This window comes from Otolemur garnettii, unplaced genomic scaffold (assembly GCF_000181295.1).
Source record: "Otolemur garnettii isolate 467f Iridium unplaced genomic scaffold, OtoGar3 scaffold00019, whole genome shotgun sequence".
Taxonomy (NCBI): Eukaryota; Metazoa; Chordata; class Mammalia; order Primates; family Galagidae; genus Otolemur; species Otolemur garnettii.
Window position 1 is genome coordinate 27,416,143 of NW_003852414.1, and position 14,906 is coordinate 27,431,048.

The 14,906-nt window shown below is 46.3% G+C and overlaps 1 protein-coding gene across 3 annotated transcripts in view; it reads left to right on the forward strand.

The window, feature by feature from the left end:
* The window catches only part of LARP4B (La ribonucleoprotein domain family member 4B), a 95,517-nt gene that overhangs the window by 65,100 nt on the left and 15,511 nt on the right, over window positions 1-14,906 (forward strand). For all 3 annotated transcript variants that reach the window (XM_023511384.1, XM_023511385.1, XM_003786845.3), the window contains 7 exons: window positions 1,490-1,593; window positions 4,577-4,687; window positions 5,722-5,775; window positions 5,862-6,071; window positions 10,015-10,121; window positions 10,538-10,789; window positions 13,934-13,979. In XM_023511384.1, coding sequence (XP_023367152.1) covers window positions 1,490-1,593; window positions 4,577-4,687; window positions 5,722-5,775; window positions 5,862-6,071; window positions 10,015-10,121; window positions 10,538-10,789; window positions 13,934-13,979 — 884 coding nt within the window. The remainder of the gene's footprint in view (window positions 1-1,489; window positions 1,594-4,576; window positions 4,688-5,721; window positions 5,776-5,861; window positions 6,072-10,014; window positions 10,122-10,537; window positions 10,790-13,933; window positions 13,980-14,906) is intronic.

Consider the following 14,906-nt stretch of genomic DNA (forward strand, 5'->3'; position numbering starts at 1 on the left):
GTGGCTGGCGCCTTAGCCGGTTGAGCTATAGGCGCCGAGCCTGTGTTTTGTTTTATAATCCATTGGTACATTAAATTAGATTACTTGGTTTGTAATGGGTAAACCAACCTTGCCTTACTGAGATAATACTCACTTGTCATGACTTATTCCCATTGTTGTATGTTGTTGGATTCAGTTTGGTAAAATTTAAGACATTTTGCATCTACGTTCATGAGGGATATTGTTCTGTAGTTATTTTTTTTTTTATATCTTTGTTTAGTTGAGTATTAGAGAGCTCTTGGCCTTTTTGAATGAATTGGAAAGTTTTCGCTCTGTAATTTAATGGATCAGGTGGCACTATAGAATTGATGTTTTATTTGAATGTTTAATAGAATTCTGCTGTGGACTTGAGTTTTATTTGTGGGAAGATTAACTACAAAGTCTGTTTCTCTCACAGATAGAGGTCTACTCCATTATATCTCTCTGAGTAAGCTTTGGTAGTGGGTGTTTTAAGGACAACTTGTAGTTCATGTAAGTTGTCAAACTATTAGTATGAAATTCTTCCTAATCTGATAATACTAGTAGCAGCTGTGGAGGTGTTACCACTTCCATCCCAGAGGCTGGTGATTTGTGTCTTCGAGGTGACACAGACACCTCTGAGCTGTGATTGTGGTTGCTGTATGCTGTGACTTGAGTCTACATGTGACTGCATGGCAGGGACACCAAAACAAGGGCTGGACAGAGCGTGCGTGTGAAGCTGGCTCAGTCTGCAGCAGCCTGTTCCTGGGTTGTTGGTGTCCTCTGCCCCTTTGTTAGTGCACTGGGTGATGTAAGACTTGTCAGGAGTGCCTGAGGAAAGAGGACAGGGGCCTTGGGAGTCTTAAAACTGCTGAAAGTAGAAAATTATAACAAGACAAAAAAATTTTAATTTTAGGGATATTTTGAAAGGAAAGTGCCATTTACCATATATTTTTATTTGCTTTTATCTTTTAGTATTCAAGCTATTTAGAACCTTAGATGGTATGCAGGGTTTTTTAAAATTTCTGTATTTCTTTCTTTCTTTTTTTTTTTTTTTTTTTGTGGAGACAGAGTCTCCCTTTACCGCCCTTGGTAGAGTGCCATGGCATCACCCAGCTCATAGAAACCTCCAACTCCTGGGCTCAGGCAATTCTCCTGCCTCAGCCTCCTGAGTAGCTGGGACTATAGGCGCCCGCCACAAACCCGGCTATTCTTTTGTTGCAGTTTGGCCAGGGCTGGGTTTGAACCCGCCACCCTCGGTATATGGGGCCAGCGCCCTACTCACTGAGCCACAGGCGCCAACCTGTATTTCTTAACTTTCAAAAATTTAACACAAAAGCTGGTTTCAGACCCTCTGCCAGTGTGTGCTGGACACTACCAAACCTGACAATTTGCTCTTTGTCTGCAGATTCTTTCAGAGCAGCTGAAACACATTCTGCCGGAGTGTTGTGTTTTAATACATTTCTACCGCTGATTTTTCTTCTCTTGATAGCTTTACCTTTAGTTCAAGTGGACGAGAAGGGAGAAAAAGTAAGGCCAAATCAGAACCGCTGCATCGTGATTCTGCGAGAAATCCCTGAGTCTACGCCCGTGGAAGTAAGTGTGCCCTGGAGGGTGCTTGGGCGCTTGCTGGGGGTCTGTGTTGGTTTTGATATTTTTTACTTCTGAGATTGTGGAGGATGTATTTTTAAGACTAAATACTTAGAGCAGTGTAGTTTGTCCAGGGTTTCCACTCACACTTTGATAGTCACAGTGTGACTCACTGTGGGAGGGAGCAGCATCCACACCCATTGGTCATGGGACCCCTTTATATGCTTTACATTAAAAAGAGAGAATTTGTGTAGTTTGATATTTAGAAATTAAAAATAAGAGGCCGGCCATGGTGGCTCATGCCTGTAATCCCAGCACTCTGGGAGGCCGAAGTGGGCAGACTGCCTGAAGCCCACGAGTTCAAGACCAGCCTGAGATAGATGGAGACCTCATCTCTAAAAATAGCTGGGCATGGCTTGGTGCCTAAAACTCAGTGGTTAGGGCACCAGCCACAGACACCAAGGCTGGTTGATGGGTTTGAACGTGGCCCAGGCCTGATAAACAACAATGACAACTGGAACAACAACAACAAAAAATAGCCGGTCAGTGTGGCAGGCACCTGTAATCTTAACTACTTGGGAGGCTAAGGCAAGAGAATTGCTTAAGCCCGAGAGTTTGAAGTTGCTGTGAACTACGGTGCCACAGCACTCTACCCCAGGGCAACTGAATGAGACTCTATCTCCAGAAAAAGAAATTAAAAATAAGAAAAAGCTTAAATATTTATTTGAAAGTAAGAAGAGTAAACCCACAAATCAAGATAAAGAGCACTTTTATGTCCCTTAATAAAGCTCCACTGTCATACTTTATTTTTTTATTTTTATTTTTTGGAGACAGAGCCTCAAGCTTTCCCCCTGGGTAGCGTGCTGTGGCATCACAGCTCACAGCAACCTCCCAAGTAGCTGGGACCACAGGCACCCGCCACAACACCTGGCTATTTTTTTTTTTTTGGTTGCAGCCGTCATTGTTTTGGCGGGCCCAGGCTGGATTCGAACCCACCACCTTAGGTGTATGTGGCTGGTGCCTTAGCCACTTGAGCCACAGGTGCTGAGCCGTGTCATACTTTAAAGATCTTGAAAAAATAATACTTTGTTTTATATGGAATCAGAAAAAACTTCGAATAGCCAAGACATTACTCAGAAATAAAAACAAAGCAGGAAGAATCACGCTACCAGACCTCAGACTATACTATAAATTGATAGTGATCAAAACAGCATGGTACTGTCACAAAAACAGAGAGGTAGATGTATGGAACAGAATAGAGAACCAAGAGATGAACCCAGCTACTTACTGTTATTTGATCTTTGACAAGTCGATTAAAAACATTCAGTCTGTCATTTTATCTTCGTCCCTCTGTGTGTAACAAGCCTTGTCTTTCTCTGTCTGCTGTGAAGATCTTATTGCTGCAGGTTTAAAGCAACTTGATTGCAGCACACCGTAGGGTGGCTTCAGCTTCCTTGCACTTGAAGTTCCCCGAGCCGTTATTTTGCAGACACTTTCTTTCTCCCTTTTGTCCTTTTTCTCAGAAAGTGTCCAGTTGGCTGTAAAGCTCATCCTGTGTAGTTCTCATTTCATACATTGTGTTTTCCATCTTTAGAAGTTCAAGTTGGGTCTTTCTAAAAAAAATTTCTTTCCATATCTCTGTTTAATATGTTCAGTTCTTTTTATCTTTTATACCATATGAAAAATTTGTATATAGTGACTCGTTGATATCTTTGAGAAATCTGTCTTTTATGTTATCTTGAGGTCTAATCCTTCTCATCATAAGTCATATTTCTCTATTTCTTTGCATATGTAGTAATGTTTGAGTAGATGCCAGGCAATTTGTTTTTTCTTTTTTTTGGCCAGGGCTGGGTTTGAACCTGCCACCTCCAGCATATGGGGCCAGTGCCCTACCCCTTTGAGCCACAGGTGCTACCCTAGATGCCAGGCAATTTGAATTTTACTTTTCCTGATAAACATTTTGAGCTGCCTTTTAGATGTAGTTAGGATACTTAGAGCCACTTGACCCTTAAGGAGTGTTCATTGGGGGAGGTCAGAGCAGCCTTGTCTGTGGGGCTCTTCGTCCCCTATCCTTCTGAGCCCTGTGCCTTTCGTCCTGTAAAGTAGGCTGCTCTGGGCTTGTCCTCTCAGTCCTGGGAAGGACCCTGTGCAGACTCACTCTGCTGGCTTTGGGGGCAGACTGCAGACATGAACCATGCACCTGTGGGCTCCCCTCATCCATGCCCCTCGGAGGGGTCACTTCATGTACTGCCCAATGCTGCTTGGTGTCTGAGAACTGATCTGTCACATAATTTTGTCTTTTATTTTTAATTGGTCACATGGGAGGGTAAATTTAGTCCTCGTTGGCCAGAAGCAAAAATCCAGATAATATTTTTTATTTCTTTAAGTACTTTTATGAAAGTTGCATAGTAATCAGCTTAGTGATAAAATGATGCAGTTTAGCTAGATGATATGTTGGGAATAGAAAAGCCTACCAGTAAACTGTATATTTCCCATGGCATTGTGAGTCTAACTTTGGGAGCTGCACTGCACCCGTTAGCCTCTTTTGAGAGAGGATTACTAGGGACTATGGTATATTGGACTTTGTTGAAGGATACATCCTTAAGGCTGAGCAAGGCGGCTCACTCCTGTGATCCCAGGACTCCAAGAGGCTGTGGTGGGTGGCTTGCTTGAGCTCAGAAGTGTGAGACCAGCCTAAGTAAGAGCAAGACCCTGTCTCTACTAAAAATAGAAAAACTAGCTGGAAGTTGTGGCAGATGCCTGTAGTCCCGGCTGCTTGGGAGGCTGTAGCAGGAGGATCAACTGGGCCCACAAGTTTGATGTTGCTGTGAACTGTGACATCATGGCTCTAGCTTCAGTGACAGAGTAAGACTCTATCTCCAGCAACAACAAAGGATATGTCTTTAAGAGATGCTTTTTAAAATTTTTCTGGTGAGAACAAAAGGTGGCATAGTTGGGAATTAATTTTTAGCATCTCTATTTGCTATAGGAAGTGGAAGCTCTATTTAAAGGAGATAATTTGCCGAAATTTATCAACTGTGAATTTGCCTACAATGACAACTGGTTCATCACATTTGAGACAGAAGCCGATGCCCAGCAGGTATGTGCCTTCACCACCCGCATGCTGGCACCAGTGTTGAGTGCCATTGCACATGGGGCTTGCTGTGGGTGTTGAGGTCAAGTGTGAGTGCAAAGTGTGGAGGGTGTCAGGGTGAGGGGCTGCAGTGGGTGTGTTTGTGTACATAGTTCTGTAACAGTAGGGAGAGCTGTGGCCTCACTGCCTGTGGGTCTGGTAAGATGAGCAGCCTGGGAAAACCAGGTCTGCTCTTGTGTCTGAGCAGAGAAAAGGTTTGCTATCTGCAAATGTTTTAGGGAAATTAGAACCTGACTGTAGTCTTTCGCAAGGCATTTTCTTGTGTTGTGAGATGCTTGTAAAGGGACAGAGAAGTTAGCTCTGTGACGAGATGTAGGAGTTAAGATCCTTTTCTTGCCCTAAGGGAAGTCCCTTGTGTGGAGACACAAATTAACACGCGTGAAGTGATCCCCTATGTTACTGTGTTGAATGGCAGAGATGTCTCCAAGGTTCAGAGGAGACAACATGAAGCTTGCAGAGAGGCCTGATCAGATAGGAGGGAGGCAGGCAGGGGAGCATGTGCTCTCTGCCCACCTGGCCCCCTGGAGGCTTCTGGGTGTGCAGCACCTTCAGAGGAGGTGAGGTTAGTGGGAATTTATTCTGGAGAACAAGGAGACGACATTACTGTGATGAACTAATTTTCTCCCTTCCTGCCTAGCATTTCCTTTCCTGAACTGTTCAGTTTCAAAGTGGGGTTAATACTAGGAACTGAGTATCCATCGCTTTCCCCTTGCTTAGGGCTCTTAGTCTGTGGTTTTGGGGAGACTTTTATGTTAATACTTATGAAATGGTATGCAAATCTCATAAGAATTTTAGCTAGAGGTTCCACGTAGCTCTTCTGAGGTTATTTTAAGGGATGTGTGACCAGGAGGGCCAGGAATCACAGGTCCCATTTACCATGCTTTAATTATGTGGTCCATATGCGAGCTGTTGAATTACGTGTCCATTCATCTGATTTATGAGGTTAACAGAGTGGACTTTCTACTTGATTTTGCTCTTAGGCTTACAAATACCTTCGAGAAGAAGTTAAAACTTTTCAAGGAAAGCCAATTAAGGTAAGGAAGACCATTGGTCATACTTTATATTTGAAAATTGATGTTTTTACAGTACTCTAATAGAAACTTAAATTTTTTTCCAACAGGCACGCATAAAAGCAAAGGCAATAGCTATAAACACATTTTTGCCAAAGAATGGATTCCGACCTCTGGACGCGAATCTGTACACGCAGCAGCGCTATGCGGCATCCTTCTACTTACCGCCAGTGTACAGTCCCCAGCAGCAGTTTCCCCTATATGGGCTGATTGCACCCCACACGTGGTCCGCAGCGCACAGCTATCTCGACCCACCTTTGGTGAGCCTCGTCTTTGCCCATGTTGCAGACACTGTCCTAGTTTCTCGGAGGACTAAGTTCTAGTCCTGGGAAACAGACCTGGACAGTACGCAGTGGGTGTTCAGATGAGGGGGCACTCAGCACAGGGCTGCACCATAAACTCTGGAGAGCTGCAATGGCAGCTCCTGTCTGGTGGCCCCTCTAAGTAGTGCCGTCTGCAGAAAGACCCAGAGTACGGCTCCAGTGCTCCTGAGCACAGAGGGAGATGCAGGAGATGTGCTGAGGGGAGAGAGAGGGTTGAGGTCTTCTCTCAGTCAAGGGTGAGTGAAGACTCACTGAATCTTCACTAAGTGAACTTAGCTGTGCATTACATCTCACCTGCTTTAAAGGTGGTTGCAAGAATGATCGATTTTGAGACAGAGTCTTACTCAGTTGCCCTGGAATAGAGTTCCATGGTGTCATAGCTCACAGCAACCTCAAATTCTTGGGCTCAAGCGGTTCTCTTGCCTCAGTCTCCCAAGTAGCTGAGACTACAGGCTCCCACCACAACAACTGGCTTTTTTTTTTTTTTAGAGATGTGGTCTCACTCATTCTCAAACCTGTGAGCTCAGATGATCTGCCTGCCTCAGCCTTCCGGAGTGCTGGGATTACAGGTGTGAGCCACCATGCTCAGCCTAGTTGGCAAGATTAATGTTCTCAGATCCTGGTATTTGTTGGGACCCATGGCTGGAATTCATGAATTTGTAGTGGATAAGTTGTTTTCTCCCTTGGCCCTGCTGTTTGTGCTAGGGAGGGTAGTCTTGATGGGGAATTAGCAGGAGTGGCGCGTCCTTGTGGCCCAGGTGCAGACAGGTGGTCCTGGCGAGGAATTAGTATGAGGGGTGGTGCCTCTTTATAGTACACCACGCTGGGCTCACAGGTGGAGATGTGTGTGAGGTGGCCACACAGGGCAAGTCATGGCAAGAGCAGTGGGGGCGGGACGTATTTGGGGGTGGTCAGGGCACAGACATTGAGTTAGTGTCGTTGGGAAGAGTGTGCATTCAGTATATAGCATAAAACTGATCAGGGAGGGACGGGGGTGGTACTCTGGGTCTGATGGCTGGGAGCCAGAAGCCTGTTGCACAGGTGTCACTGCCAATAGCAGAGAAAGAGGGTCGGATGGAAGAGGGAGAACATGGGGAAGTCTGGATTCAGTGTGAGTCACTGCTGCCTGCTGCACACTGGGCAGTGAGGAGACAAGTGTGGGGAGCGGGTGATGATTGTGGAAACAGACATGTATTAACTGACAAACTTATAATTAGAGTCTGTATCATTCTCTGAGTTTATCAGAAGGGGTAAGAAGAGAAGTTTTCTTTTTTCTTATGGGGTACAGTCTCACTTTATGGCCCTTGGTAGAGTACCGTGGTGGTGTCACAGCTCACAGCAACCTCCAACTCCTGGGCTTAGGTGATTCTCTTGCCTCAGCCTCCTGAGTAGCTGGGACTACAGGTCCCCACCACAGTACCCGGCTATTTTTGTTGTTGTTGTTGCAATTTGGCCGGGGCTGGCACACTACCCACTGAGCCACAGGCGCTGTCCCTGAAGAGAAGTTTTCAAAGAACAAACAGCAGGAGCAACCCCAGCCAGATGGGACCCTAACCTCTGCGCCCAGGCCTGGCCTTGGCCATGAGGAGCAGGCACCAGGTTGGAGAGACCAGGCCCTGCCTGCATGCAGGCTCTGGACTTTTCCTGAGCATGTGGGTTTTTACTTTGTGGCATGTGAGAAATCGTCCCAAGTTTCTTAGCAAGGAAATGAAGTCAGACTCTCCTTAGAAAAGAGCTCCTAGACCCTGTGAGGGACAGGCAGGGACGGAGATTCTCAGAGGGGTCCATGATGCCCCCACAAAGCAGGGGCCCTTGCAGTGAAAGAACTTTTGGCATGCAGGCAGTTAAAGTCAGACTGAACTTCTGTGTCTGTCTAGTGACCCTGATGGTAAGGAAGCTTCTTTGGAGTGTTGCTCCCTTCTGTAAGAGAGTGTTTATCACTGTGTGCTTCCTTTTCACAGACATGTGTCCCAGGCACCTGTAGGAACTTAAGAGGTGCACCTGCTGCCCAATGTGGCCCCCCCCCCCCACTGCTGACTACCTGCCTGTCATGGCCCTTTCTTCTGCAGGGATCTCTTCGGATCCTGGTCAGCTCTGGCCTTGACATGATTGCTCAGTCAGGTCACCATTTGTGATGCTGCTGGGCCTGCCACCCGCTTGGGATCACCTGGGAACAAAAGCAAGCTACTGCCTCCTGGTCCCAGCAGTCAGGGTATTAAATGATCGTGCTACTCATCAGTTTTATTTTTTGTATACCCTATTGTGTTGTATTTTATTTTAATTATTTATTTTTCAGACAGTCTCACTCTGTCACCCTGGGTAGAGTGCAATGGCATCATAGCTCATAGCAACCTCAAACTCCTGGGCTAAAGCAGTCCTCCTGCCTCAGCCTCCTGAGTAGCTGGGACTACAGGTGCTACCACAATACCCAGCTAGTTTTTCTATTTTTAGTAGAGATGGGGGTCTCACTCTTGCTCAGACTGGTCTCAAACGCCTAAGCTCAGGCAGTCTACCCTCTTAGCCTCCCAGAGTGCTGGGATTACAGGTATGAGCCACTGTGCCTGTCCCCAATTTTATTTTGTTGGCCAATACCAGAGTTCTGTGTGTAAAATTACACATGTGAAATAGTCTTTGTTATATAGTCTTAGCTGTGGTTTATAAACTATAAAATCTAAATCTGAATTCATGGCTTTCTTGGTGTGATATAGTTTTTGAACAGTCTGATTCTTACAGTCTATAGTGTTTCTTGAGTAGTAAATTAGAGATTTTAACAAAGTTTTAAGCATTTTCCTTTCTTTGGTTTAATTTTTGTTGAAGTCAGGGAGTGATTTGGTCCTAAGCTATTTCTAATACCCTTTTTTAGTTATATCTTCCAATGAGCTCCAGTTAAGCAGGATTACTTTCCCCTTTTTTTCAGACAAGGAGGGGTCTATGCATATCTCTGCCAGTTCAGGTAAAATATTGGGTGGGGAGTAGGGTCCCAGGGAGCCCCACACTGCTGAAGGGACATCAAGCATGTGGGTGTGGAGCCGCAGCTCAGAGGGCAGAAAATGTGATCTCTTTCTTTATAATTTTTTTTAAAAAAACTATTTGACACTAAGTTTTATCTTATTTCTGTATGTGTCTAGGTTTTAAGAATAGTTCGCTGGTATTTAAATTTTATGCTTAGTATTCTTAAGTTTTGAAGGTTGCATTTAGGGTTATATACTCCGTGTATCCCTTTCTGATTTCCTTCTGAATCTTATGTCAGTGTATTTGTGTGCCATGTGCCACCTAAACTGTGACTTGGGGAATAATAATTTATGATCTGAAATATCTGGTCTTCGTAACAACACTTGCATGGAGGCAAAGGTTAAAAGCAGCCCTCAAAGGTGGTGGCTATGAAGGCAGCCATGTTGGTGGGGTGGGTCTGTCCATGGTCCTGAGGGTGAATGTCAGTGGACTTGACTGAAGTCACCAGGAGTGGTGGGGAACCGTGTACTTACTGCCAGTAGTGGAAGTGGTGTTGTGAGCAGCTGTCAGGGTACAGGTCTGGGCCTGTTCAGACGAATGTGTTAAAGGTCAGGAGCCTGTGATGCCCAGCAAGTCTCTGCACTCTTCTTGTCAGGGTTTGTGTGTGTCAGTCGTGTCTTCCATGGGCCACTGTCAGGGCATGCTGATGGGTGCAGAAAAGGGGCTGACCACCAGCCAAACAAATGCTACTCATGCCTGATAATTGCACAAAGCGCTTTTCTCAATTTGTTATAAGTGTCACCTGGGGCAACCCATCACTTGAAGACCAAGAAATGACCTTAGTTAGCACAGATACAGCAGTAGTAACTGGATCCAAGTCTGTTTTGTGGTTCGTTTACTTTTTTTTTTTTTTTTTTAATGAATCTAGGTAACTCCGTTTCCAAATACTGGATTCATAAACGGGTTTACGTCTCCAACATTCAAGCCTGCAGCCTCTCCTCTGACTGCACTGAGACAGTACCCTCCCAGGAGCAGGCAAGTCCCCAGGAGGGCCCAGTGCTTGTGAGCTACATGGCATGGGTACCAGGACCTGTAAAGAGCCACTCAGCCACTGGGCATGTGCAGAGTGCCTGTCGGGTTAAATGCTAACGTCTGCAGTAGTAGCCACATAAAGGACAGGTTTTCTTCAAAGAAGGCTTTTGGAGCAGTTTGCATGTGCTCTTTGTTCCTGCTTTTTAATTTGAACGTGGACCTTAATTGAAACAGGGCCTCAGTACACTATTGAGAGATTTGTACCATCCTGTATGTTCTGTGCTAACCTTGGCGAGTTAACATTTTATATCTTATTAAGTAGAAAACAGCTTTTAGCTTAGATATTCCTTATTAGCATGCTCATTTTGTGATGCCTGGACTGTCTTATAACTGAGCTTATGCACACATTTTATTTACAGGAATCCTAGTAAATCTCATCTGCGCCATGCGATTCCTAGTGCAGAGAGAGGACCCGGATTATTAGAAAGCCCTTCCATATTTAACTTCACTGCGGACCGATTAATTAATGGTGTGCGGAGCCCACAGACGAGGCAAGCAGGTCAAGCCAGAGCACGGGTGCAGAACCCTTCAGCATACACCAAGAGAGAGGCTGGCACCGGGCGCGTGGAGCCCAGCAGCCTCGAGTCTTCCCCTGGGCTAGGGAGGGGCAGGTGAGTTGGTGGGCAGCTGCTGTGTGCCTGTCAATAAGCTATTGATATTTTTTAAATCCTTTAATTTAGATATGTTTTACAACTTTTTTGAAATGTGTCATAGAAGATTAAATTGAAGGCTATAACATCAAAGGTTTTATGTAATTGTTGTGAGTGGCACTTTTATAGCAGAAACCTAAATGGCTTCATGTTTTTTGTAGTAAGTTATTCAACCAGAGCTGCAGATGGACTCAGACTCTGTCATGTCACAGTCACTGTAGCAGGCTGGGAGCTTGGCCGTCAGGATTCTGGGCACCAGCAATTTCTCTTCACCATGTCGTAGGCCCCCGTCTCTCCTGTGCACCTGCCCCAGCTCCTAGCCTTGGTTTTCCAGCCAGGTTGCAGTGAAGTGCAGCAGACAGCCAGAAGGGAGAACAGCATTTAAATCCGTTCCTTCTAAATGTACAGGGAATCCCAAAGGTTACCCCTAAAGTCTTCATAGATAGAGAAACTGGAAATTGTAGCAAAATGTTCCTTTATTTACAAAGTAGTCATTACAACATTTTACAAAATGTTCTCTACATGTTGCTCACTTTGTGGTAAAATTGTTGTAATGACTATTTTGTAAATACATTTAGCTACATTTTCCCATTTTCTTATGTATGGAGACTTTTGGAATGACTTTTAGGACACCCCGCATTTAAAACAAGTTGCTGGGCAGCGCCTCTGGCTCAAAGGAGTAGGGCGCCAGCCACATGTGCCAGAGGTGGCAGGTTCAAACTCAGCCCTAGCCAAAAACTGCAAAAAAAAAAAAATAATAATAATAAAGTTGCTACCGTGAGGTGCTGTTGCCACCTATGCCATCCTTGGGTGAATGTCCTAAGACCCTCAGCACCTGTTGCATCCCCTGGGTCCCTCCTGGAACCTCATGGCAGCAGCCCAGATCCATGTCCTCCCCTGCATCCTTTGACATGGCTGGTTCTCGCCGGCTCTGCCTTGCCTTCTGCCAGAGAAGGCTGGTGGAATAAGCTCTTCTGTGTGCCCAGTGTGGAGAGTGTCGCTTGTCTTCTCCGTGGCTGACTTAGTGAGCACCTTCAGGGCCTCCCTCTGTGGAGGGATGACTATCAGCTTTACCTTCCTGAGCTTTTTCTTTATCTTAACCTAACTTGAAAAATTTAAACGAATTTATTCCTAAGTTTTCCATATACAGAGTATTTGGCTCAGTGTCACACTTGGAGAAGCATTGGTTGTTCCTCCCTCTGCTAGGTGTGAGCTTTCAGTGCAGTGTGAGGCTCATCTGCCTGTAGCACCCAAACCCTTCTGTGAAGCCCTGGTTGGAGGAGAGGTGGAGTGGCTGGCATCAGGCGGTGGGCTCTGTCAGGAAGCTGTTGAGCCCACTGTCTGTCAGATGACATGGCCTTGGAGCTGGGGCTGCAGGTACTGGAGGAGGAGGAGGCAAGCAGACATGGGCACAGGCAGAGTCAGCGGCTATAGGAGCAGCCCAGGCCTGAAGTGCTGGGACTCAGACCTCTAGAGACAGGGCAAGTGGCTGAGGGCACAGACAGGATGGCAGGGCCCCTGTGTGTGTCCTCCAGCAGCATTTTAGTTTCTCAGTTCAGCTTTTGCAAGTGTGTGCTTTTGCCTGACTGATACACATTTTGTACAAATGGAAGCCCTTCCCTGTCTCCTCAACAAATACTGTCCTCTCCTATAATGATCCAAAACCTAAGGACTGCAGCCATAGGCAAGACAGCAGGAGAGAGCATGGTTAACGTGCTCCCATGTGTGCATGGAGCCCTGTCTAACACCAGTGAGGCCTGAGTGCCCAGACCCTCAAGAGGGACCTGCAGTAGACCTGCCCCTCACCCTACCCAGAGGGTTTGTTTTGTTTCCCATTTATCTGTTGGACCGAGGCACGTAGAGGACCCGAGCACCTCCACGCCCCCTGCTTCTCTACCTTGTGCACGGTAGCCACAGCAGGTACCTTGTCGTAGCCAGGGTCAATGGAGTGAGGGCCCTGGTGCCAGGTGGCAGGGCTGCCTCGGGATTCACTGTTGTCGCCTGAAGAAGGCTTTCCTCCTTGGGTCTGAGGCATCAGAACAACACATTCAGAGTTAGGGGCTGCCACAGAGATTTATCCTCCTGCTATGGGCCATGCTGCCCCATGCCGTCCCTTGTGACGGGGACACACCCCAGTGCTGCTGACCTGTGCTCTTGTGTGGTGGATTTCCAGGGCTCATGTGGTTTTCTGTAAGTAAAGAAATGCATAAAGTTATTTTTAAGCTCCTTTCCATCTTAATAAGAGCCTTAGGACATTCTTTAGATTCAGTTGAAATAATAATGGAATTAATAAACAAAATTAGACATTGAAATTAATGTGTGATTTGCTGGACCTCATGAGCCCTCCAGGGCCACAGAAGTGTCATGGCCATCTTGTGTCCTCAGCGTATTGGAAACTGCCCCCCCCCTTTTTTGCAGTTTTTGGCCGGGGCTGGGTTTGAACCCACCCCCTTTGGTATATGGGGCTGGCACCCTACTCCTTGAGCCACAGGTGCTACTGGAACTGCCCCTTTGTAAATGTACTGGGCAGCCCTGAACCACCGCATGTGCCACGCTGTGCTTCCTGCAGGGCTCTGATGGTGACAACAGGGGTGCAGTGCATAGCTCTGAAGAGAGCACGTGAGCTCAGAGGCCTTGTGTGGCTCTCGCAGGGAAGGGAGACCTCTGAGCAGTGAAGGCTGAGCCTGGGGAGGGGAGCAGGTCACTTGGGGTCTTTTAAATTTTGCTTATAAGCAAACATACACTCAGTAAATTCACACTACCGTTTTAACTCACCTGTGTATCAGCTTATGTATATCTGCCATTCCAACTGAATAGATTGTCACATGTTCATATCCTAGCAAGAATTTTAAGTAGCCACTAGGTTAAATTCTTCTAATAAATGTTTTTCTTCTTTTATTTCCCTGTCTAGACATCAGTGTTTATCCATTATTCTAAACTTTTTGTTGTTTCACTGGTACTTTTTAAGGTTGGGATTTTAGAATCAAAAGTCAACTTTGAAGGATCACAGAGGGAAAAAGACCGAGTCAGTGCTTGCTTGAGTATGTGTGTGGGGAAAGTTTCTAGCTAGGAAAGATTAAAAGTCTTTTATTTTTATTCCCGTAGGAAAAATTCCTTTGGCTATCGGAAGAAAAGAGAGGAGAAGTTTACAGTGAGTACATGGAGCTTGCGTCGTTGCTGTAAGACACTTAGATCTCGTTTGTACCAAACAAAGATGAGGGTTAATTAGATGGATTAAGGGTAAGACCTGAGACGGAGCCTTTCAAGAGACCTTTTAACATGAGATCCATCAAGTAATAAGTAACATTGTCAGCATAGCCTGAGGGACGAGGTGGTGGAGGTTTTAGAAGTGCCAGTGGCCAACCTGTCTCTTAGTGTGACCCATGCCCAGCCTGTGCCTTGGAGCTTGCAGCCAGAGCTTCCACTTAAACATGCTACAGCAGGCATTCAGGTGTCGGGATGGGTTCTGGTGTGGGGTAGCCATGCCCAGAACTTGGAGTAACTGGAGTTCTTAGTTCTGACAAGCAGAATGCGCATCTCCCATGGGGGGCCTTGTTCACCAGTGCGTGCCCAGTGAGTACATAGCCTCACAGCCTTTGCTGTGATGTCTGGCAGGGCAGAGCCCAGGAGAGTGGCAGCGCACACGTGGGGAGTGCTCAGACTGGCGAGATGGAGTTCTACCTGCAGGCTCTTTTTGTGCTAGGCTTTGATGGAGGCTGGTGTAGACTTTTTGTCACCCCGGCTGGGGGGACATCATGGCAGAATCAGCAGAGTTCCAGGAACTGGACAAGACCTCGACAAACTCCTGGTCCAGCCTTGACTAGTCCTTTGTGTTTCTCATCACAGCAGACATTCTCTTTGTCTGAAACTTAGAACTTCTGTTTTTGATAAGGTTGGCTTAGTCTACTTTGGGTAAGCCTTCATGAAGGCAGAATTCCTGGCTCGGCGCCTATGGCTCAAGCGGCTAAGGCTCCAGCCATATACACCTAAGGTGGCGGGTTCGAATCCCCAGCCTGGGCCCGCCAAACAACAATGATGGCTGCAACCAAAAAATGGCCGGGCGTTGTGGCGGGCGCCT